Source organism: Moschus berezovskii, chromosome 8 (genome assembly GCF_049115385.1).
Source record: "Moschus berezovskii isolate FMDL1 chromosome 8, NW_MosBer_1.0, whole genome shotgun sequence".
In the NCBI taxonomy this organism is placed as follows: Eukaryota; Metazoa; Chordata; class Mammalia; order Artiodactyla; family Moschidae; genus Moschus; species Moschus berezovskii.
The window spans coordinates 94589115-94614126 of NC_142467.1; the positions used below are offsets into that span (position 1 = coordinate 94589115).

General features: G+C 44.4%; 1 protein-coding gene across 6 annotated transcripts in view; it reads left to right on the plus strand.

The window, feature by feature from the left end:
* The window catches only part of SAFB (scaffold attachment factor B), a 62377-nt gene that overhangs the window by 32699 nt on the left and 4666 nt on the right, over positions 1-25012 (plus strand). For 5 of the 6 annotated variants that reach the window (XM_088838909.1, XM_088838911.1, XM_055430259.2 and 2 more), the window contains 13 exons: positions 4036-4120; positions 13400-13464; positions 13545-13751; positions 14582-14644; positions 17114-17141; positions 18091-18601; positions 19027-19076; positions 19852-19946; positions 21607-21756; positions 21835-21917; positions 22221-22360; positions 22517-22605; positions 24129-24235. In XM_088838909.1, the coding sequence (XP_088695035.1) occupies positions 4036-4120; positions 13400-13464; positions 13545-13751; positions 14582-14644; positions 17114-17141; positions 18091-18601; positions 19027-19076; positions 19852-19946; positions 21607-21756; positions 21835-21917; positions 22221-22360; positions 22517-22605; positions 24129-24235 (1673 nt within the window). Of the gene's footprint in view, positions 1-5; positions 597-4035; positions 4121-13399; positions 13465-13544; positions 13752-14581; positions 14645-17113; positions 17142-18090; positions 18602-19026; positions 19077-19851; positions 19947-21606; positions 21757-21834; positions 21918-22220; positions 22361-22516; positions 22606-24128; positions 24236-25012 lie in introns of those variants that run through there. The other variant, XM_088838913.1, reaches the window with a different exon arrangement.

Consider the following 25012-nt stretch of genomic DNA (forward strand, 5'->3'; position numbering starts at 1 on the left):
AGCGGCTCTGAGCACAAAATGGCGCCGCCTGAGATGAAAAGGCACTCCATTCCTCCCGCCCCCTTTTTCCGGCCGCGCCTGCGCGACGCCCTGATCAAGCTTAACAGCACAGGCGCCAGGCCACAGCCGATAGGCGGTGTGACCGCAGTACGCATGCGTCTGGGCAGTGCGCGGCGGGAGGCCGGCGAGAAATAGTACGCCGGCGTACGTCCCTCCCAGGGCTGTCACCACGCATGGGCAGACGCGGCCGGGAGCGTCGAACCCGCGCCGGATACGCCTGCGCAGAAACGAGTCGCGCAGGGGCGGCCGGAGAGGTTCCTTCGCAGGCGGCGCCATTTTGTGCTGAAAGCCGAGGTAAACCCGGTCCTGTTCTGTGTGAAGTAGTCGGCGGAGCCAGGGTTCCTGGAATGGCGGAGTCTCTGTCCGGCTTAGGCGATTCTGGTGCGGCGGGCGCAGCGGCTTTGAGCTCCGCCTCGTCGGAGACCGGGACGCGGCGCCTCACCGACCTTAGGGTGATCGATCTGCGGGCGGAGCTGAAAAAACGGAACCTGGATTCGAGCGGCAACAAGAGCGCCTTGATGGAGCGACTTAGAAAGGTAGAGCTGGGGTCCGGGGGGGTGGGTCGGAGGTGGGTCGGGGAACCCCGGCGGCCGCTTCGGGGGGGCCTCCTGGCCTCAGGGTCCGCTTGCGGCCTGCCTCGGGCCTGTCCCCGTTTCTCCCAGGCCCGAGCGGGATCGCCGAGCCCCTGCGGGCCCAAGTTCAAAGCCCAGCGCTGCTTCGGGGCAAGAACAAGAAAATCTCGACGCGAACGGGGTGGAGTTTGAGGTGGCGGGTGACATCGGCCGAGGGCTTGTGCCATCCGCATCAGCCCCTGGTTTTTAGGGCTTCCTTCGGCTGCTTTTATCCCGACCTCAGAGTGGACTCGGCACGTGAAATCCTCTTTCCGCCCGGGGAGTCAGGGGACTCGGCCAAGGTCACTCGACCGGGGAGGAGAGGTCGAGATTTGAACCCAGGCCGGGGGATTTTCTGAGCGTGTGTTGGATGTGGGGGCCTGCTCTGGGGAGAGAGATGCTGCTTGATCCGTTAAGGCCTAGAAGCCGAGAATAGGGGGTTAGTTTACGAAGTAACCGTATCGAAAGGGTATTGGAAATGGGGTTGCGGGGAATGGCTTAGGGATTTGCCAGCACGGGCTCGGGGACTCAGCCTGGCAGGGAAAGTGCTGTTTGTAATAAAGACCAAAAATGAAACCTACAGTTAGACTTCAAAACCTAAGGACTCTGACTCGATCTTGAGCGTGGAAGACATTTTAACTCCCTCTAGGCCTGTTTCTCCTTGTATCCAAAAGAAGAAAAGAATTCTTTCGCGTTCGAATTAAGTAAGATGGCTCAAAATGGGCTTGGCGTGCTGCCTAATACACGTGAACGCTTGAGGGGCAATCGCTGTCACAATTGACTATTTTCTCTGTACCACTGGTGGTGGTGGTGGTGGTGGTTTAGTCGCTAAATCGTGTCCGACTCTTGGAATCCCGTGGATTGTGCCCGCCAGGCTCCTCTGTCCATGGGATTCTCCAGGCAAGAATACTGGAGTGGGTTGCCATTTCCTTCTCCAGGGGATCTTCACGACCCAGGAATGGAACCTGGGACTCCTGCATTGCAGGCACATGATTTAACAACTAAGCTATGAGGAAAGTCCTAACCTGGAGGTACCACTGTTTGGTATTTGCAAACTGGGTGGTCTGACCCCTTCTTGCCGGGTGGGATTCAGAGGGATGCGTTTGAAAAGCAGGGAGTTAAGAATTTGTGCTCTTCCGCTTTCCTTGTGCTGTCTGATTCTGGTGAATTCTTTCTTTTACCGTCTCTAAACGCTTGTCCCAGGACTTCTCCTCTGTGATCTCTAAGCCTTGTCACCTATCCTCCCCCCACCTTACTTCCCCAAGCAGTGCAGTTTGTGACTCATTCCACCCTCTCTTGCCTCACAAACAGAGGATTAAGGTTTTATTTATTAATTGCTGTTTAGAGGAAGTGAGGGTAATATCCTATTATCCAGTTGAGGAAGTTCAGGCTTGAGAGTGATGAGTTATTATGCCCCAAGTCAATGGGGCATTTGTAACTGGAGTGTGTGTTTCTTTCACTATGGATACTGACTCCCCTCTAAGACGACAGGGCAGGCAGTTCACCACTGAAGTGTTTACCTGGAGAGTATGCCAGGAGGGGAGGGTTGGTATCCAGGGACCTGTGATCCATGTTACTAGCCTCAGGGCCTCCTGTCAACAAAGCCAAATTGGAGGGCTTCAGCCTTTATTCCCCCAGATAGTCCACAGCCTTTAATGCTGATAGAGCATTGAACCTCCCTGTCAGGTTGGTGGTTGAGGCTGGTGTGATCTCCCACTAGGGTCTCTGAGAGGAAACATCCATCCCTTCCTGCTCTTCCATTAGGGATGTGCTCAAAACACACAAACACCATCAGTGCATGCACCCGTCTGCCACTCTGCCCAAGCAAGTCTGGAAGCAACTGGAGTTCTTTTCTACTTCTGTCACAGAATGTTTTGTCCCTTCTCTGGTTTATTTATTTTTGTAGAAAAGCAAAACAGGGAAAGGTGGAGCCGACAGTCTGATTTGGCAAGGCCTATAAGGATGACTCATAGCCTACAGTCCCCCTGGGGACGACCCTGTAAACACTACACCTAGAGACCATCTGAGAGGCAGACTGGTCCACTTTCTGTCTGAGGTAGTTGTTTTCTGCTGCTGGTGGTCCAGAATCTTTTGTCTGGAGGGTAAGGCACTTTCTGTTTGAGCCCTCCTGCATGCCAGGGCATAACTCCAAATCTTCCTTCTGGCTCCGACTTCAGAGAAGAGGGAGAGGTTTTCTTTGTTCCTGGTACAGGTTAGGTGTGGAGCCCCCAAGCCTCATTCTGAACTTAGACTTTACCAAGATAAAATACTCCTAGAATCTCTGAAATTTCTGAAACTACTTACAAACAAAACAGCATTTCAAACTGATATAAAAATAGGGCATGGGTTCCTAAGACTATCCAGGAGAGAAAGGGTTTCCAAAAGTTAAAATCTGAGACCTGGTATCTGGGGATATCAGCATTGACAGGCTCAGTATGTGTTCTTTTGTTTCTTTGTTTTGTGGGGGTGAGGGGGTTGTTTGTTTCTTTTCCTCCTTAGTGCCTCCTTAGTGGCCTGCACTTTGCTGAGCAAGTCTGGGAGCTGCTTACCTGAGCAACACAGTCTTGGGATGGGAGCCGGCACTCACTCAAAAATCCTTAGGGTTCTGTGTCCGTTGAGGCAGGTCCCCTAGTAGTTGAGAGAAAGACCTTAGGAGTCTTTGAGAGGAGATTCCTGAGGGATGAGGTAGTCGGTGTCCCATCCATTGCACATCCCATATTCTGTCCAGATGGTGCTAATTGAGGCGTGGAATTGAGAGGGGATCAGGGAGGGTCTAATAACACATTGCTGAGTGATGTCATGGAGAAGGAAATGGCAACCCACTCCAGTGTTCTTGCCTGGAAAATCCCAGGGACAGGGGAGCCTGGTGGGCTGCTGTCTTTGGGGTCGCACAGAGTTGGACACGACTGAAGCGACTTTGCAGCAGCAGCAGCAGCAGAGAGGGTCTAATAACACATTGCTGAGTGATGTCATAGGTAATTAGCGAGTTTGCGAGTTCTTTTGGACCCAGGATTAGGATCTGTCAGATTGTGGTGATAATGTTAAAAATAAGTCAAATGTCTGCTAAGTGCTTGCTTTATGTGACTAACAAGAATTTTCATGACAGCTTTCCAGGGTAAGAGCTTTAATTAGTCCCTCAAGCCAGAGTGAAAACAAACTCGGAACAATTAAGTAAGCCTGCCTGAGACCAGGCCGCCAAGGTACGGTAGAATCAGTCTACCTCTGGGGCCCTTGCTGCAACAGAAAGAAGAAGGAATGAATAGGTGGGGAGAGGCCCTTTCCAGATCAGCCCCTGAGGCTTCTGTGGAGGTCAAGTCTTGTGTGCTGCCTTTTTGGGTGAACTTTTCTTTTCCATTTCCTTTAGGCAATTGAAGATGAGGGAGGCAATCCTGATGAAATTGAAATTACCTCTGAAGGAAATAAGAAAACATCAAAGAGATCCAGCAAAGGTATGGAGGGTGATGTTAGGAACTTCTTTCAAACTGGCTTCCTCTGCTAATGTGCCTGTGGACTGCCCTGTGAATCTTTGATGGACCTTGAATGAAGGTGTGCATTTTTTTCACGATCTCTCCAGTGTATTTTTGTTTCCATGGGATTTGGGAAGTCTCAGCATGGAAGAGGTACTGACACCTTTACTGATTTTCTTCTGTAGGTTTCTTGGCAGCTGTTGCTTATCCAGAGTCTTAACCTTCTTGAGGTAGAGAGTGTTTAGGATTACTTGAGTCTCCTATTGCTCTGACTTGTGGAAAATAACTTCCCTTTTAAATACCGCCTGGCCAAAACAGTCGTCACTTTTACAGATTACAGATGCTGCTTTCAAAAACTGCCTACCACATAAAAGCCAGATTCCACATGGGATTAATGACCCTCACCATTGCCCCAGATGGTCCCTTCCTGCTTCCACCCCCACCACCTGCCTCTGTTACATCCACCTGCAATCAGGTCCCAGACGTGTGGTTTACTCCACCCACTCCTCTTCCCCATCTGTCTGCATTCGAGTCCTAGTTCATCAAGAAACAACTTCTGATCTCACCGGTAGCAAGTCTTCTCTCCTTAGGTCCTCTGCACAGCCCTGGCCTGAGTTTCAATGCTGACATCATCCTGCCTTGTGTTCTAATTAGGTTGTTGAGGACAGGGTCTGCTTCTTGCTTGTTTTCCTTCCTGCTAGTATTTACTCAATAAATTGAATTCCTAATTGAACTCAGTGACATTCAACTACTGCTTAAGAAAGAATCAGCTAAAACCAGGCAGTTGGGCCATCTTGAAAGTTCTCTAGGAAATTGAAAGTTTGATTGCTCAGGCCCCGAAATGTAATAGTTTTACCTGGCCAGTGGAAGACCTGGGTGTGAAATGTCTGAGAGGCAGGCACCAGCATGGACCACGCTTTGGTATATTAGCTCTGAGAGAATAGCAGTCAGTGTCATCACTTGGAGTGATGTCACTTGTGTGGTCCACAGTTTGTTGTGCATTTTTCAGTTTGCCTAAGTCAATGTTTTTGCCAAGGCAGAGTACTGAAATCAGAGAAAGGCATGCACTGGGGTGGGCAGAGGATATAGCCTGTAGAGTTTGTTTGTTTTTGTTTTTAAGAAATCCTTGTGTTAGGGTTTTTAGGAACACAAATGTGCATTAAATAAAGGAGACAATCCATTATTAAAAGTAGGCATATTTTCCCAGACTTTTCTGTGTGTCTACCTAAAAACAAATGCAGAAAGATGTAACCAGAAACCCAGTGTAGTTTTTTCTTTCCATTTAAAAAAAATCCATACTACACACAACATCCTTTAATTTACATTTTTCAAGAATGCAGAGAATAAAAAGACATTCTTTTAACGGCTGAGTATTCGTCCTTCGTACTATAGTTGAGCTCCTCAGTTTTATCACTAGACTATTTGTTCCGGTTTTCAGCATGTCCATGTGCCAGAGTTAACTCTGCTGAAGGAATGTTTTTGTTAACTGAGAGAAGTAGAATTCTGGGGTCAAAAGATATGTACATTTATTTTTAAAATAGTTATTAGCAAGTGGCTTTTCAACAGGCTCTACTGGTTAATAACTAGCAACATGGGTAGGTACTTTTTTCTTTAAATTCTTGCTTAATGCTAAATATTGTTTACTTTGTATTTGTCTGAATTTCTCCACAGGTAAAGTGTCCATTTACATTTCTTCACAGATTAGAAAATTTCTGATAATTGGCCATCTGTATTTTCTCAATTGTCTTCATGCCCTTTGCTCATTTTTATGCTTGTCTTTTGAGAGTGCTCGCTCTGTAAAGTGTTTTTTTCCCAGTCTTTCATTTGACTTAACTAGTTTGTTTTGGCTTAACTAATTTGTGATGTTTTTGTCTTTCAAGTTTTGATCTTTAATACAGGCAATGAAGTTAACCTGTTTCATTTGGTTTTAGATTTTATGTTGTATTTTAAAAGGCAGTCCTTTGCTTTAAAGTTACTTTTTTAAGAAATCTGCATTGCAGAGTAGTATTTATAGTTTTATTTTCAGTTCATTTGGAATTTATTTTATTTATGATGTGAAGTTAAATGGGGATCAAAATAATGGGATTTTTGAAATATATATTATTGATTTATTTGGTTGTACCGGGTCTTCATTGCAGCATGTGGGATCTAGTTCCCTGAACAGGGATTGAACCTGGGTCCCCTGCATTTAGGAGTGTGGAGTCTTAGCCACTGGACCACCAGTGAAGTCCCAGTGTGATACATGTCTACTAAATTCCTAGTGCTCTTGCCCAGTCATAATCCCTGCTTGTCCCTGGGGAGTGGGGGGAGAATAGTTACTTTGACCATAGATGATTAGTTTTGCCTTTTCTGAAAGTAGAATGATTCAAAGCATAAAACTGGGCATGGGTTTCTGCACTGTGTGGCTTGTGGAATCTTAGTTCTCTGACCAGAGATTGAGCCTAGGCCCTGGGCAGTGAGCTCATAGAGTCCTAACCACTGGACTGCCCGGAATTCCCAACTCTGTTCTGTCTGGTTTGTTAGACGCTTGCAGTCATTCTATTCTGAAGTTTTTACAGTACTTTTTCATATTCAATAGGACTACTTTATAAGTTCTCCTGAATTATTTTACAACTGCCTTATTAAATTTTATTAAGATTTTTACTGAAAGTAAGAGTTTCCTCTTCTGTGCAGTTTGAACAAACTCAAAAAAATACTTTGAAATCTGATGGTTTTAATCAGAATTCTAGAAAGCTTCCAAACTAGTTTTACACCAGTACTTTAATAGATCATTTAAAGTAATTTAACTAGAAAAACGAAGTTAGCATGTTTATAAGCAATCAGATACATTTTAATAATTGGCAAAATTTTGAATAGATACTTCACAAGAGAATATAAGTAAATGGCCAGTGACCACATCAAAAATTGTTGCTTAGCTATCAAGGAAATGAAAATTAAAATGATTAGAAATACTAGAAAACAACTATTAAAGTGGCAAAGATGTAGAAAAACAAACTTACCATATACTGCTGTGGAGTATATAAAATGATGCAACTATTTTGGGAGAAAAATTGGCACATAAAAGTTAAAAAAAAATTCAACTGAAATACTAATACATTCCAAATTATTCTGTTCCTGTGTCTTTAGCCAAAATAAATGAAAACATAGATCCACAAAAACTTTGAACATGAATGTACAGTGTATCTTTTTTTGGGAGACATAATTTCATGCTTAGAAAAGATACAAGAAAAATATAAGAAATTTTCATAAATTCTCACCCAGATTCCCGAAATGCTATCATTTTAATACATTTGATTTATCCTTTTCTTTTCGAGAGAGGGAGGACAGGAGGGGAGGGGAGGAGGCAGAGAGAAAAGGATGAAACAAATGTATTACATATGTATCTTTGCCTTTTCCCCTGAACTGTTTCAGAATAAGTTGCAAGTATGTGCCTCTTTGCTCCTACATACTGCAGTATTTTCTAAAAGCAAGAACATTACATAACTATGTGTATAGTTAGCAAAATCAAGAAATTAATGTTGGAATAATGCTGTTAGCTAAGTTTAGACCTTATTTAATCATTTATTCCAGTTATGTTCTTCATAACTCCTAAGAAAAAAATTCTTCAGTTGTCATGGCACATCTTTTTGGTCTCCTTTAATCTACAGCAGTTCCCAAGCCTTTGTTTGGTGACGTTACCATTTTCTGAAGAGCACAGATCACTTATTTTGAAGCCTGTTTTTCATTTGGGTTTACTGGGGGTATTTCTGGTGTTTTTTTCCCCCCCTCATGATTAGGTTCAAATCACACACTTTTGTCAGAAATACCACTGGAAGTGTTATTTTTCTCTGTTGTTATGTGTCCTGTTTAGAGGCACATCCTGACAATTTGAGCAGGTAACTTGAGGTGGTATTGGTTGGGTTTCTCCACAGGACAGTTTGTAATTGTATCTATGGGGAGGATACTTGGAGACTTAAAGATACCATATTTCACCCTCCACTAGTGTCAGCATCCACTGAGTTGTCCAGTGGTGATTTTCTAAATTCATCATTCCATCTCTGGTATTGGATTTCTGCCATAAGAGGTAGTAGCTTGCACTTCTCCCCCACTTATCAGTGTGAACTTAGAGATTCTTATTCAGTAGGTGATAAGCGTTTGTGATTATTATTTCTTTTGATGTTCAGATTCTCGCTGTGAGACTCCTGCAAGCTGGCCCCAGTATCTTCTTAACATGCTCACATCACTCTTTGAACACGTACTTTCTGGCACAAGAGGGTGTTCAGTGTCTGTTTGCTTCCCCTACCCTGCACTGGGAATCAGCCGTCTCTTCCAGGTGCCCTTCATTTTTGCACAGTGCTAGTGTACTCTTTGCTGAAGTGAAAGTTGCTCAGTCGTGTCCAGCTCTTTGCAGTCCCATGGACTATAGCCTGCTGGGCTCCTCCGTCCATGGAATTCTCCAGGCCAGAATACTGGTGTGGGTGGCTGTTCCCTTCTCCAGGGATCTTCCAACCCAGGGATGGAACCCAGGTCTCCTGCGTTGCAGGCGGATTCTTTACCATCTGAGCCACCAGGGAAGTCCATAGAAGAGAGCAGGTTGCCGTGCCCTCCTCCAGGGGATCTTCCCAACTCAGGACTCGAACCCAGGTCTCTCGCATTGCAGGCAGATTCTTTACCGACTGAGCCACCAGGGAACCCCAAGACTACTGGAGTGGGTAGCCTATCCCTTCTCCAGGGGATCTTCCCATCCCAGGAAACAAACTGGGGTCTCCTGCATTGCAGGCAGATTCTTTACCATGGAAGCCCTACTGTTTGCTACAGGTGTCAAATTCTTGGCAACTGCTGAGTCCCTGAGGTCCTTTAGTCTTCATGTACCTCATGAAATTAAATACTAGTGAAGCAATCCAAAATGAGCCAATGACAGCTTAAGAAGTGTGGGGGGGAAATGGCGAATATGAACAATGCACTTGCAAAACTTGCTAACTGGTTTTAATTGTCTGCTTTGTTTTTGACGTGCCAATGAAACATCATTTGCAAGTCGAAGACTTAAACAAGGTATTGCCAGAGGACATTAAAAATAGATATAGTATTCTCAAGTAATAGGTAAAGCTACAAAGAAATATTTAAGTAGTGTGACATAACTAATTTTGAGAAGGTTTTCCTAGATGTGATGACTTGATAGCATAAGGTTCTCAATTCCCCTCAGAGTAACCTATAAGACTCTTTGAGATTTGTCTGTTCTAATATTCATCAAAAAGAAAGAATAACTCAAATTGAAAAACTGTTGCATTCTTGGTCTCATTTTAATGGTAGAATATTAAGATTTTCTTAATGAAAGATAGCATAAATAGATATAATTGGGAGAAAATGTTACAGCATATAAAAATCCAGAAAGCATTCAATATTCCTACATATTAACAAGAAAATAGCCAATTGAGTTCAGAAAAGAGACCTCCCTGGAGGCTCAGACAGTAATGAATCTGCCTGCAATGCAGGAGACCTGGGTCGGCAAGATCCCTGGAGAAGGAAATGGCAGCCCACTCCAGTATTCTTTCCTGGGAAATCCCATGGACAGAGGAGCCTGGCAGGCTGCAGTCCACGAGGTCACAAGAGTCAGACACAACTAAGCACCTAACACTTTCACTTCATTTTCATGAATAGACAGGTCAAAGATAAAAGAAAAACAAGGTCTATATACAAAAAATAAAAATTCTTGAAGGAAAGCAAATAAAAATAATGACAATATCATTTTTGCCAGTTACACTGGTAAACAGGTACATAATTCTCAATATTCCACATTGACAAGGGTGTGAGGAAGTGAGTCGTTATTGGAGATGGTAAATTAATAAAACTGCTTTCTGGGCAGGGGTGACCAAACTGTGAAACTAACCGTGGAGGTGAGTCAACGTATAGGGCAAGACAATTTTCCAAGGCCTTTATTAACAGAAGCAAGTTACAGACTATATATACAGTGTGATTCCTTTACCTAACAAGTTCATTTCCATTTGAATGGTATGTGTGTAAATGCACAAGATGTTTTCAAGGGCCTCCAAGCTGTACCTCTTAGAAGTGCGATGGGGAGAAGGGAAAATAACTTTTAATGTGAAATACATGAAAAAGAACTTTTTCATGAATTTATGAGGGTGGATCTTTTATTAGTAAACTAAAATTTACTGTGAAGTGGTGAGAATTTTTTAATGAGTACTTGTGTGAATGTATTTGTGTAATCAAACAAATTTAAAATACCTGCCCACATGCAGCCAGCCACACTGGGTCCTGGAGGAATTCCCATCAGGAGTCTGCAGAGGGGTCTAACAGTTGAGTTGGACACTCTCCCTGAAGTAGAAGCTTAATGGGGAGAATAAATGGAAATCCCAGGCAAGGGGTTGGGAAGAAGTTACGGAGACAAGAACTGTGAGGCTGCGTGGGCCTGTGGTTTGGAGATTGCGAATGTGGGAGGTCTTTTTACTCTTTGGAGGAAGAATTTGAGGGGTGCCTTTTCTCTTAGTAGTACCAAAGACAGTTGCTTTAGTTTTTGCCACAGTGGTATTTCTCATTCACATTAATTTTGGATTCATTGAGACACATTGTTTTTCATCTTTGGGAAGTAGGGTATCTTCCCCCAAATAGTGACTGTTGGTAAGCATCCCGATGGGGATGTGTTTTCCATATTGAAGACTGGCTGTTCTTAGGACTGCACATTCTCTTGACATTGCTTGTTGGGGCATTTCTTTCCTGGGAGACTTCTCCCCTGGAAGGAATTCAGGCTGCAGTGTACCTGTGTGTACTGCTTGTAGTGAGATCTGGATCTGCCTGATGGAAACCTGCTGCCTTTCTTGTGAAAGGGAGAAAGACAGTAGAAAGGGTGGCAAGTTTCTGAGTCTACTTAGATTTTTCCTACTAACTCAGTGGAATTGGGCAAAAGCCAATGTGCATATTCTAGAATGGTACGAGTCTGTGGAAATGTTGCTGGTGTATCTTCCTAGCATATTTATAAAGACCACTGGGTTGAGTTCCAGACATTTTTGAAGCTCGAGGCATGTTTTGCCATAGGATACTGAGGCTCCCAGCCAACTACCAAGGCTATTTGCAATTAAAATATTTCTGAAAACATGAGTGAAGTTAGAATATGGAAAAATCAGGTAACACATGGTATAAGAAAATTCTAAAGTCTGAATTATGGTACAAATGATTGTTGTTAATAGTTAAGTCATCCCGACCCTTTGCAACCCCATAGAATTCAGCAATGGAATTCGGAGAAGGCAATGGCAAGCCACTCCAGTACTCTTGCCTGGAAAATCCCATGGATGGAGGAGCCTGGTAGGCTGCAGTCCGTGGGGTCGCTAAGGGTCGGACACGACTGAGCGACTTCACTTTCACTTTTCACTTTCACACATTGGAGAAGGAAATGGCAACCCACTCCAGTGTTCTTGCCTGGAGAATCCCGGGGACGGGGGACCCTGGTGGGCTTCTGTCTATGGGATCACGCAGAGTCGGACACGACTGAAGTGGCGCAGCAGCAGAATTCAGCAAGTCAGGTTTCCTTATTCTTCATTATCTCCCAGAGCTTGCTCTAATCATGTCCAGTGAGTCAGTGATGCTATCTAACGATCTCACACTCTGCCACCCTCTTCTCCTTTTGCCCTCAATCTTTGCCAGCTTTTCCAATGAGTTGGCTCTTCACATCAGGTGGCCAAGGTATTGGAGCTTCAGCTTTAGCATCAGTCCTTCCAGTGATTATTCAGGGTTGATTCCCTTTAGGATTGACTGGTTTGATCTCCTTGCAGTCCAAGGACATCTCAAGAGTCTTCTCCAGCACCACAATTCAAAAGCATCTTTTTTTCGGCCCTCAGTCTGCTTTATGGTGCAACTCTCAGTTCCGTACATGACTACTCAAAAAACCATAGTTTTTACTAGTCGGACCTTCGTGTACAAAGTGATATCTTACTAGATAAACACTTAGCAGCCTAAGAAATTCATCTTTAATTTGGAGAAAAACAATGGTGCTTCCCAGGTGACTCAGTGGTAAAGAATCCACTTGCCAATAGACGCAGACATAGAGGGTCAAGGAGAAGAGGAGAACAGTGAGATGATGGAGAGAGTGGCACGGGAGCATATACACTAACACATGTCAGTAGATCACCACTGGGAATTTGCTGTATGACTCAGGGGACTGAGACTGAGGCTCTGTAAGAACCTAGATGGGAGGGGACATATGTGCGCCTGTGGTTAACTCATGTTAATGTATGGTGGAAATCAAACCAATACTGTAAAGCAATCATCAGTCAATTAAAAATAAATATTTTTTTAAAAAAAGAAGAATCCACCTGCCAGCGCAGGAGATGCGGGTTCAGTCTCAGTTGGGAAGATCCCCTGAAGTAGAAAATGGCAACCCACTCAAGTGTGATCTTCCCTGAAGATCACATGGACAGAGGCTTGGTGGCCTCAGTCCATCAGGTTGCACACAACTGTGCACGCACTCACACAAACTATATAATGCTGTGAAAGAATATAAAAAGCTATTCACAAGGTAGGAAGTGAAAGGATTATAAAACGGCATTTTTAAAGGAGAGTATGTGTATGTTCGTAGCACAGTATGGGAGGATATCCATGCCCCACTGTAGGACAGCTCCAGGACTAACTCTTAGATGGTAAAATTCTGAAAGGCATTTACTTTCTTTTTGCTTTTCTGTTTTTTCCTTTTATGTGGTTGTCTCTGGGTAAATGTGTTCCACATTCCTTAACCAAAAAGCAGCAAATATGATCTTTTTTGTTTGATTGATTGTTTTGGTTTGTGTGGTTTTTTGTTAGTTTGGGTTTTGTTGGTTTTTGTAACGCCAGGCTTGTGGGATCTTAGTTCACCGACCAAGTTTTGAGCCTGAAACATCTGTAGTAAAACATAGAACGCTAACAACTAGAGTTCCAGGGAATTCCCCACAGCAGCACGTTTGTATGAGATACTCTTTTCGCCGTAACCAAAGCCACTTAACATGATGGGCAGGCCTGGAAAAGTTCTGCTTGCTTCCACCTTATTAAGAATCCATTTCTCGTGTCTCATACTTCCACAGCTGGTTGAGAAGAACGGAACCACTTCTACTAGGGGTAATAGGAAACTCCCTTATCCAGATTGGATTTAACTGTTCCTGGATTACCGTGTTCCTAAACAGAGATGTCCCACAGGTGTTTTAGGTTGTCTTTCTTTAGTGCTTAGGGTGTATAAAAGTGAAAGTTGTCACTTTTGAAAAATATATATCTTTGATCTCACGCTATAAATTATTCCTCCAGGGCGCAAACCAGAAGAAGAGGGTGTGGAAGATAACGGGCTAGAGGAAAATTCTGGGGATGGACAGGTATGTGAACCTCATCAGTGCTCAGCTCCGTGCATGGACCAGTGACCATCATCTGATGCTTGTATTTTTCTTTGTCACAGGAGGATGTTGAGACCAGTTTGGAGAACTTACAGGACATTGACATGATGGATATCAGTGTGTTGGATGAAGCAGAGATTGATAACGGAAGTGTTGCAGACTGTGCGGAAGATGACGATGCTGAAAACCTCCAGGAGACCCTGTCTGACAGTAGAGAGCTTGTGGAGGGGGAGATGCAAGAGCTTCCAGAGCAGCTTCAAGAACATGCTGTAGGTACCGCTGCAGGGTCTCCAGGATGTACCCTAAATGTCATAATTCCTCAAACAGCGTAACAGATGATAAGCTTTATATTTGCAATTATGTTGTTTTAATGCCATTTCAGTACAATGTTTGACTGATCCATTCACATCACAGATGAGTTTGAAAGGCACACTTTGCGTCATTGAAAAATGGTGTCTTGTAAGGAATAATTGTATCTGCTCTCCATTTGAATCGTGCAGCATTAAGCATCTTGAGGACACTATTCTAACCTTCTTGTTATAGGAGGTTACTCTGTGATGTACTAGCTGTGATGTCTCAAATACCAAAACAGGTGGAAAGTTGGTCTTTTGCTGTCATTGGATTGGTACTCCCCTAGTCAGTCTTAGAATACTGTGACCTTCGTTTTTAAAGCCTTAACTTTTATTGTGTTAGGATGAAATCCAGGGCACAATACAATTAGATGAGTATTACTTACTGAATTCTGTCTGTGAGACATTAGGCATTAGTTCCTTTCATCCTGTTAACCACAGATATATAGATGCTATTATGCCCATTTTTGAGTTGGGAAAATTGGGGGGTAAAAAGGTAAAGGTAAATTTCTCCAGGCAATAGTTCATATGAGAATAAGAATGAAGGCCAAGGTAATTCCAGATTCCATACGCTTAACTCACACACTGTATTTTCTCAGTGCCGTTAATTCAGTGAAGTATGTTATTTCCAAAAGGATAAATGTTTCTCAGGTAGACAGAAAAGGCAATTAAAAAATAAAAGTCCTGAGACATCTTTGAAGGCATTTCTGTTACTGGTATCGTAATTTTGTTCTCCGTTTATTTTACAGATAGAGGATAAAGAAAGTATAAACAATTTAGATACTTCATCATCTGACTTCACTATATTACAGGTAAATTATTGTGTGGCTCAATAATTTTAAAATCAAAGGTTAGACTACAGTTTCTGGAATCCACTTCTGATACAGTCCCAACTAAAAGTCACTGCAAGGTCTGTTTCCTTTTTTGGTCTCCTAGAGGGAGTTTTGCTTACAACTTTCCTGAATAGAACGTGCCTATTGAGAATTGCTCTTTGTTTCGGCTCCCCCGCCAGCATTGAAGATCCCGGCAGTTAAGACTCGGGACTTTTGGGGGGCTCTTGTTAGTTTGATCAGTAACAGATCAAACTGTGGGGTCTGTCCTGGAGGGCCTCCTCTGCAGCAGAAGTACTCCTAGGTGAGACATGAGACTGCAAGGGCAGCACCCCCTCCTCAGGACAGAAGAATGGGGCTCGGACAAGGGTGCAGGAGGGTGGGGTTGGGTGGCCACAGCACTGACATCACAGCTGGGAAAGATGGGTTCTGATTTTCCTTTTGGGAAGTTTGTCCTCAAACAGTACACAGAGTTCTCTTGATTGTAGCATCTTGGCTGTTAAACACAGGCTAAACTGCCACCTGTGAAAAGGTAAATGGGATAAATAAGACGTGGGCTGACTTCTAGGGATAGTTTGCATTAATGTGGATCTTAACTAAGTTTCCTTTTACTTTTTTGGTCAGCCAATGTTGGTTTAAACTGTTGAAATAAACCTGAGTATCTGATTTGCAGAACGTTTTTGAGGAAATGAAAAAAAAGGCTTATGCCAGTCCTTGTTTTTTGTTGTTTTAATAATGTAACTTATGCTGATTAATTGGAAACCATCTTTCAGACACGACCTTCATTTCTCTCTGCCAGACAGGGGCTGGGTGTGTTATTAGTGAGCCACAAGCCAGCCTCCAGGAGGGTACAAATCGCAAGAAAACTTGGTGAAACTTGGTTCACCATTCGGACTGATGTCTCTCCAGCTGCAGAGACAAAGCCTGTTCCTGACTGAGAAAGGAAAAGAGGAGCAGGCTTATTTTCTTGAGTGTCTCCTCAGGTTTAACAGTCCTGTGTACATTGTCCGGTCAAGACAGTACATCCCCTTTCAGAGACAAATAGGAATGTATATGTTTTGTCTAGGGAAAGTTAAGAGACAATCGTTCTGCCTAAAATGATTGATTGCTTCTGTGTGGAATCTTTAATTCCCAGCATGAAATGGGGAAAAAAAACTTGATTACCAGTAAATGAAATTGTTAAAAAAGTGACCCATTTTCTAGGGTTCCCCAGGATGGCAGGGCCAACCATTCATGTGCATGTAACTTACACGCTAAGCACCTGTGCTGTCTCAGATGCACGAGGAGAGAGGTTGGTTGCCATCTTCCATGTGTATAAACAGAACGATGGGTAGAGGCCTGACTGATAAATGGACTCAAGTCACACAGCCATTGCTCAAATCTTGACTCTTCTGTGTGTCCTTCAGCAAGTTTGTGAACCACAGTGTGCCTGACTCCTAATCTTTGAAAAGAAGGATGGTACTAATAGAACCAACGTGCTAGAGCTGTGTGGTGATGGGTTAAAATATGTGTATGTACAGTGCTGAAATTTCTGCCTGGAATCTAGACAGTGCTTATCAGAATCGGCTGGAATTCTAGAATGTTGTCCCTTGAGCAGAGGGAATGCAGGGGCCAGCGACCACACGTTGAAAGTCCCTTTCTTTAGTGGGGCAGGCTCTCTGTGAGCACATTGTCCATGCACTAAATTTGTAGGACTTGGCCTGTTGTGGGGTGAGGTACAGATGAGCCTGTTGTGGAGGAGGTAGGAATGGGGGTAGTAAAACCAAGCGCTGATGTTGGTGAGGAGTCTTAACAGTGGTGTGACTTGACAACGGCTTCATGGGAAGGGCTTGAAGGATATTGAAGAATTAGAGCTGGCTTGCTGGATTGTTGATTGGAAGAGAGAAGGAAGAAAGCATATGTGACACTGTAGGGACTCGATTGACCAGGTAGGTAGGTATGTGGATATTGTGAGTCCACCGCGCACAGTTAGAACATGGGTCAAGCCACCCATGCCTTCTTTCCCTTGATCTTTGGAATTTTTGGAAACTAATACTGCATTAGTGAAAAATGATTATCTGGTATAATGTGTCTGGTATTCTGCTAGACAATAAAAGTATAAAACTGAAAGCACAGCTATCCAGGCATTTAAGACAGTAGAGAAAGACAGCCATGTGATGGGTTTATCACCATTAAAAGTGATAATGTTGCCAGGCGCTGGGAAATGCAGCAAAGCACAGGACAACAACAGTAAACATGGAAACAGTTCCCTGGGGCCAAGGTAGATGAAGTGCGGCACCAACTCTCCTGCAGGCTCTTGCCTGGAACAAGCAGTTTCCTTCACCTGTTGCATTTGTGAGGTTCCTTGTCTGTGTTTTTGAAAATTCCCTTCTCAGTTGTTATACTTTGGGGTATAAATAAATTCTAAATTTCATCCATCTGGCACAATTTTATCTTTCTTTTCTGTTGCAGGAAATTGAAGAGCCGTCCTTGGAGCCAGGTACTGTTAAATGAAAAATTTAGCAACGGGGTTTGGAATCATTCTAGTTTTCCACCTTCTCTGTTTGAATTCTTTAATATTAAAGTTATCTTACTATATAGTATACATTGTTTTAAAGGTTTACGATCCAAAATATACCAGGATCATAGAGATTGGAAACCCAGCCATATCACCAGATCTGTGAAAGTGGCTGATTTCTCATTTTGTAAAACATATTGGTGAGATGAGACTGCCTCATGCCTTTTTAAATGAACACGGCACTTAAACAGATAGAGAGAGAGTTTGGATGCCTCTCAAAATCTAATAACGCTGTACTCCACAAAACAGATCTTGTGATATTGGGCAGTGTGTTAATTTTGTGGTTTTTAATTCAGGCAGTGCAGGCAGTGGTAGGGAGATAACATTTTAAAGCATTGAGACATAACTGGATTCCAGAAGAAGAAAAAAGTTTCTTCATAAGAATTCCAAACAAATACTATTCACTTTCTGGACTACAAATATCTCAGAGCACCGATGGAAGAGATTCTGGTTTTCATGTCGGACTGTTCTGTTAAAAGAAATTCAAAGAAATTTGGAAATTGAGCTCTGTTCAGTGAATGGTGATACATTGAGTTAAGCAACTTGGACTTTGGAAGCTAAATTTGGAAGAGTCATATATACACGCCGACAGAATGAAGACTGTCAAGAATCAGCCAGAAGGTGTTGGGGGTTAAATAAATCTCTGGGATGCTTTTCTCTTCCATGTAGCATAGAGGCTTACTCTAGCAGTCGGTCGGAGTGCAGGTAGTGTAACCAGTGTTAAGTTTGTGTACCTGCGGGTTTTCCAATCTCTGTGTAGCTAGCAGTTCTCTTCGTGTTAGTGTGGCCGCCGTGCCAGTTCCGCATTTGTGATTGCTTTATTTCCCTGGTAATTAAACCTTGTGCCATTCTATTCCTGTTAAATCCGTAGAAAATGAGAAAATACTCGACATTTTGGGGGAAACTTGTAAATCTGAGCCAGTAAAAGAAGAAGGTTCCGAGCTGGAGCAGCCATTTGCACAGGAAACAAGTAGCGTGGGGCCAGACAGAAAACTTGCGGAGGAAGAGGACCTTTTTGACAGCGCCCATCCGGAGGAGGGTGACTTAGATTTGGCCAACGAGTCAACAGCACACGCTCAGTCGAGCAAGGCAGACACCCTGTTAGCGGTAGTGAAAAGGGAGCCCGTGGAGCAGACAGGCGATGACGAGAGGACGGACTGTGAGCCTGTAGGGCTAGAGAAGCCAATTGAGCAGAGTAGTAAAGCCTCAGAGCACGCGGAAGCCTGTAGCGAGGAGGCCGCGGAAGCGCCCCCGGAAGCCTCAAGCCCGGACCCCGGGGATAGCAAAGAAGACGTGAAGAAGTTTGCTTTTGAAGCTTGTAATGAAGTCCCTCCGGCTCCTAAAGAGTCCTCAGCCAGTGAGGGCGCTGATCAGAAAATGAGGTTTGTTTTTTCTCGGTTTTAGACCAGACGCTATCTCCTTTTCATTGGTCGTTTAAATGACACACATGAGCTGTTTTTCTGCAATTGGCCAGCCAGACTGATGCAATTGTAGTTTACCTCTAAAGAATGTTTGATTTCTCTTTGTTTATTTTAAGCTGATTACATAATCTTTTTTCTTTTCTCAACCTATCATGGTTGGTTTCTTTAATTCTTCCTAATTATCTTTAGCCCAGAAGAATTAATTAACTCCTGTGGGTCTGAAATCTTATGGTTAGGTCAGATTTCCAACACTCGTTTGTAGGGGTATCAGTTTTTTTCAGAACTAAATTTCGGGTAGGTATGCAACCTCAGCACATATTTTACAATTTTGAGTTAGTTTCCTCTCTGCTGCTTCCTTCTGGAGTGACATTGTCTTTTGTCTCTAGTTCTGTCGAAGATGAGTCGGATACAAAAAAGCTTTCCAAAGAGGAGAAGGGTAAGTCAACAGGGTGGCATCCCGGAGCTATGGTTCTCGTTGGCTCTAGCCGTCACATATCCATTTATACCTCACAGGCCTGTGAGCCTGTCTCGAAGCCTTTCTCCACTCTGGCCACCTGCTTCCTCACTCTGCGGGTTCTGGGTTGCAGGGCGGAATTGTCATTCCAATTTGATTTGGACACTTGATTTTGCCAGAGTCCTTTGAGCTCCTCCATCCTGACTTTCCCTCTGATTTGTGAACTTCTTGGACACAGTGACACATGCAGATGGAGAAAATGCTTTGAGTTTTCAGATATTGGGATTTGGTGGGTCCCTGGTATGGCAGATTTATCAACACCAGAGCCCTTTATTAATTTGCTGATTGAGAAGTAGTTTTGCTGGCTGCTCCAGACTCATCTTTAATCGGCGTTCAAAGACGGCCAGAAACTGGGGGGGAGAGGATGTATCTCAGGCTCCACAGTGACAGCTCCTATCTTAAGTTCCAAAGTCACCTCACTGGGTTGGGTGATGCCATCTGGTAGCTGATGGCTACCCCAGCCACGGGCCCAATGGGCCCTGACCAGTCATAGTAAGGGACATTGCCATCGGTTCTGTCCACCCCATGGGCAGCTCCAGAAATCATGCCAGGACAGCAGGCCGGCCTCCAGCCTTCTCTGTACTGCTGGCCTCTAGAGCAAGTAGGGAGAGTGACTGGTTTGGAATGACTCTAAGATATTTAAGACTCACGATTTTGTCTGTATCTTGTTTTTCACCGGAAGTTTCTTTTAAAATAGGTCGTAGCAGTTGTGGAAGGAATTTCTGGGTTAGTGGACTTTCTTCTACCACCAGAGCTACAGATTTGAAGAATCTTTTCAGCAAATATGGGAAGGTAAGAGCCGACAAAGCTACTTGTGAGCTCATGCGATTTGGCCTCTACATGTAGATCATTGTCCCCTGGAGTGAGGACTTTGACACCGTGTGGTTCTTTGAACTCGCAGGTTTGCAGGCATGTGGCCGGTCCGCCCCCACTGAAAGAGATATGAGGCCTTCGGGAGTTCCCAGAGCCCACATCCACTTTGTATATCTCGTGCTTCCCTGGTTCCAATCCACTGTATCATTTGATAACTTAATGAGTCCTTTTCGCTGGCCTTAAACCTAACGAGGAATTGCTGTTAGGTGGGGAGGACAGGGCAGCCCATTGTTGTGAGTCATAGCGATTAGAGAAGCTGTAGATGAGTGTTATGAACAAAAGATCTTTGAACTAGATCCCTGTGAGCAGCTGTAGGCCTCAGGTCTGCAGTACAGAGGGTTATGCCTGGGGCGTGTTGCTGGTCCCGTATGAGTCTTGTCTCTACACTTGGGGCTCTCAGAGCTGTGGGAGCCCCGCCTCTGCTCCGTGTTTTCCGCACTAGGCTGAGGAACTCTAGCCACCTTTTCCACACCTGCCTGTCTTCCTCTCTCCCTCCTCGGCCTGGAAAAGGTGGACATGATGCCCAGGTGGGGCCTGCACACATACACATTGAGTGCTGCCTCTTCTTCCTTTCTCCCCCAGCCCCTTCCTCCCAGTGCTTCCTGGACTCACCTCCAGATAAGCTACTATGCCCACACCTCCTTGTTTTCAGTCTGCTTTGCCAAGTAAGACTTAGCACAGGCTCTCATTCACAATTAGGATTCAGAAATGATAACGGAGAAAAACAACATCTTTTGATCTTGACTGTTGATGTTCAGGAACAAGGAAAACAAAGCTTGACATGTTCCTCACAGTAACTCAGAACTCCCTGGACATCTGCATTACGGAGTGGGATACCCTTCTCTTGATTCTGCAGTGGCCCTCAGAGCAGATGTCTGCTTTGCAGGGAAGTGTCCATCTGGAGCCTGAAGTGTCTTGGGTACACTGCAGGCTTAATTTGGATTGAATAGGGGCCAGACTCCTGGGAATCCTTATTTTGGGGCTCAGATTTCATGTGGCACAATAAAGATGTATACCAACCGTGGCCCCTGGGTTGGCCACGGGACTTCTCCTGAGCCATGGGCCTTCTCTCATAAATGGGCGTCCCCAGCCTCAGTTTGCTGCTGTTGTTGGGTCAGTTAACTACCATCTAGCATGTGAAGATGTATCTGTAGCACTTGAAACATCTCCATGAATTTTGTTCTGTGAGGAATAGGGTGGGCTCTGCGTTCCAGGGTGTTCTTTGTAAACCCGTCCTCTGTCTGTTTCTGTAGGTGTGTCTTCTTACTTCACTGTTCACCTGGCTGACTGCATATTTAGAAACATTTCCCTTCAAGGTTTACATAGTATTAATGAAATTCTGGTAGGATGCTGCCTTCAGCTTCACTCTCCTCTCTCCACCTCACTGTCATCCTGGTCCCCTAGAGAAACAGTCAGGATGGAGTAGGAGCAGCCAGGCTATAGCATTGCCCTCCACAGCCTTTACCTGCCACTTGTCGTCCACCTGTTCTTGGCATCTCTTGAAAGTGGCATGAACCACAGTGTAGGGGTCTGTGTGGGGTCTTCGTGTCTGAGATGTACCTGTGTGTTTTCCTTCAAGGTGGTGGGCGCCAAAGTTGTGACCAATGCCCGGAGTCCTGGAGCTCGCTGCTACGGCTTCGTTACCATGTCCACGGCAGAAGAGGCTACAAAGTGCATCAACCACCTGCACAAAACAGAGCTCCATGGAAAGATGATCTCAGTGGAAAAAGTAAGGGGCCATTTTCCTCCTGGAATCTGACCACGTTAAGCAATAAGATAATGCTTCTACCTGATTCTCTTTTTTTAGGCGAAAAATGAACCTGCTGGGAAGAAAAGCTCTGAGAGAAGAGAAGGGGAGGGGAAAAAAGAAAAATCTAGCAATACTGACAGGTATGTCTTCTTGATGGTATTGTGGCCAAGATGACCTTTCTCTTCATGTCTCGTTCCTCACTTTTCCACGGGTGGAAAAGGCTGTGAGGCTTTCACCCCCTTGCCTTCTGTGCACTTGTTGGAGGATTTTCCTGCCAGTCCTCAGAGGTATCTCGAGTTCCTCTGCTAGGCTGCACGTTCTCCATCCTGTGGATGCCTCCGAGGCAGCCCCATCCTCACTCGGTGCTCATTGCAGGAGTCTTCGCTGGGTTGTTCCGTCAGTGTTTCATCTCACACATATCTGTATCTGCATGCCATTTATAGATCTGCCAACCTCAAGAGGGAAGAGAAGGCTGACAGAAAAGATGACGCTAAAAAGGGTGAAGACGGGAGTGGAGAGAAGAGTGAAGACCAGGATGATCAGAAACCTGGCTCCTCAGAGCGCTCTCGAGCCACAAAGTCAGGTAGCTGAGCAGTGGGTGTGAGAAATTGCACCCTGGCTTCTGTTCCTGGCTGGTATGGTTAATGGGCAACACAAACTACCTTTGTTTTCCTTGAAGTTGAGTGCTTTTCTCTCAGTAGGAGGTGTCCCTTCTTACCTGACTCCTTTTTTCCTATAGGAAGCCGAGGTACTGAGCGGACTGTGGTGATGGATAAATCTAAAGGTGTACCTGTTATCAGTGTCAAAACGTTGGGATCCAAAGAGCGAGTGAGTATTCTTTTCCTGCCTGGGTTATTTATTTCCTTTGACAGTTCTCTGTGTGTTTTAGGGGATTCTTGAGCTTAATTTGAGAAAAGCTTGTCAGTCTTCTGAAAATGGAGGGGTTTTTTGAACTTTAAAATTGAGAAAGTTTAAAGGCTTTCCTTCATAATTTTGGTAAGAATTACTGTCCTTTAAAAAAAAAAAAGAAAAACCTATTTTAAAATTCATTTATGGATGTGATTGGCTTTATTTGCCTGCATCTGGGCACAGCAGTCCATGTTCATTGCCGGCCTCAGGTTTCAGCAGCTCTCCATTGTGCATTCGTAACCCACACTTGCCAGAGCTGGCCTTCCGGCTGCCTCTGCGCCCAATCTCCATCTTACTCATTCCGTGCATTGTCTCCGTGCAGATGCTCCAGAGAGCCACAGAATCCACAGAGTGCCCACCTTAGGTTCTTACCATTTCACTCTGCCCGCTGTTTTAGGGTCACGGGCAGCTCTGGATGTTCATAATTCAACCCTTGACAGCCTTACAACTATGATGGATGTGGGCCCAGGTCCCCAAGACTACCCACATTTCCAGAGCCAGTCCGGGTCCCACTGGGCTCAGCACGTAGTTGTAGTTACGCCTGAGGTTGGCTCCAGTGATGCAGGGAGGTCACACAGCCAGGCAGGTGGGGAAAACCCCAGACAGAGTCTGGAGGAAACTCCCGGCTCCCTGTGGTCTCCTTCCCGAGATGGCTCTTCAGGCAAGGACAGTGCAGCAGCACAAGGGTCATGCTTCTGCCCCTCCTGACTCCCAGAAGGAAAGCAGTTGTTCAGCATAAACCATCGTTTGCATGGTCAGGGCACAGTGAGCCACCTTTCCCAGTTAACTCTTGACTAGGGTAATCTGAACGCAAGGGTTCCCACCACTAGCCTCAGGCTTGCCATGTTAACCTGTGCTGGCCAGATGACAGCCATTTAAGCTCGTGAATGTTGTGGACCAATTACAAGCTGAGAATTCTATTATGGCATTTCATATCTGTACTGTGTTTGTATAAATATTTTAGTGTATCAGATCATTTCTCCCTTTTTAACAAATGATGTCAAATGGAAAAATCGAAGTGTGGATTCAAGGGCTAAGATGAATAGATGTCAAAAATTAATGCCCTTGGCACAAATAAGGAATCCTCAGACATGGCAGAAGTGGCCTTGATTGGGTACCACTGCGTGTTTAATATTAAAGAATGTGTTTTGGATGCACTTGACAAAATGAAAAAAAGTTTTTTTTTTATCTTGAATGAAAAGTTTCTGAGAAAATCCTCTTTTCAATGTTGACTACTGAAAGTAGGCAGTGGATTCCAATTTAGCTTGGTAGTGAGTCTATGACTGGATTTTGGTAAGCCAAGGTGAGGTTTCTCCAAAGAGGATACAGTGTTACCTGATTGTTTCATCCGCTGTTCAGCTTCATTTCTGATCTTGGATACCTGGGCCTGGACACAGTTGATTCTTCTTGCTTTAATTTGTCAATGCTTCTTGGTGAACCAGGTTTCTAAGAGCCAGGATCGCAAATCGGCCAGCAGAGAGAAGCGGTCTGTTGTGTCCTTTGATGAAGTCAAAGAGTCGAGGAAGTCGAGAGACTCGGAGTCTCGCAGGTGAGTTGGGATCCAGGGATGTTGACTGATTTGACACATATCAGCCAGAAGTACAGTTTTGGTGAAGTAACTGGCAAATAGATCAGTGAAACCAACCGTCATGCATGTTTACTTTAACATGATAAAAGTATTTATCATGACACTTCCCAGTATTGAGAGGGCAGGCTCTCCTCAGTGGCTTCAGGTCACTGGTCTGTGCCTTTGGACCATCCTTTAGGTCTCTGGCTCACATCACTGATGCCCATGTCAACATAAACTGCTGGCTGCTCAGAAACATAAAAGTTAAATTCATTTCTATGATGCAAAAGTAAATCTATTTGAGTTTGAGCTTTTGAAAGGACTAAAAATTTATAAAGGAGTTGGCTAAGTTAAAATTTCCCTTCTCAGCACTGAAAGACCAAAGATGTGTGACAGACAGGAAAAAAGGTGATTTGAAATAAACAAAAATTAGCCTGAATAGCACGGTTAACAGAAGTGGCTCAGCAGGGTCGTGAAACATCATTGAGTCTTACCAGGGATCAGGACCATGCAGATGAATGCACTGGGAAAGGTGATCCCAGCCTTTCCACTTCATGGGCTCCTTCCCAAAAGCCTGGTGTTATCTGTTGGATGGGGATGCGCAGGGTCCAAGACATGGTCCCTGAAGCAAGGAAATCACAGACACAAAAAAGAAGACCAGATAAGGCATTTCTGCTGGTATTTATTCCCTCTCAGTAAACAGAGCAGAGAATGGACAGGAGATTGGAGGGAAGCACATGTTGGGCAACATCAGTATCT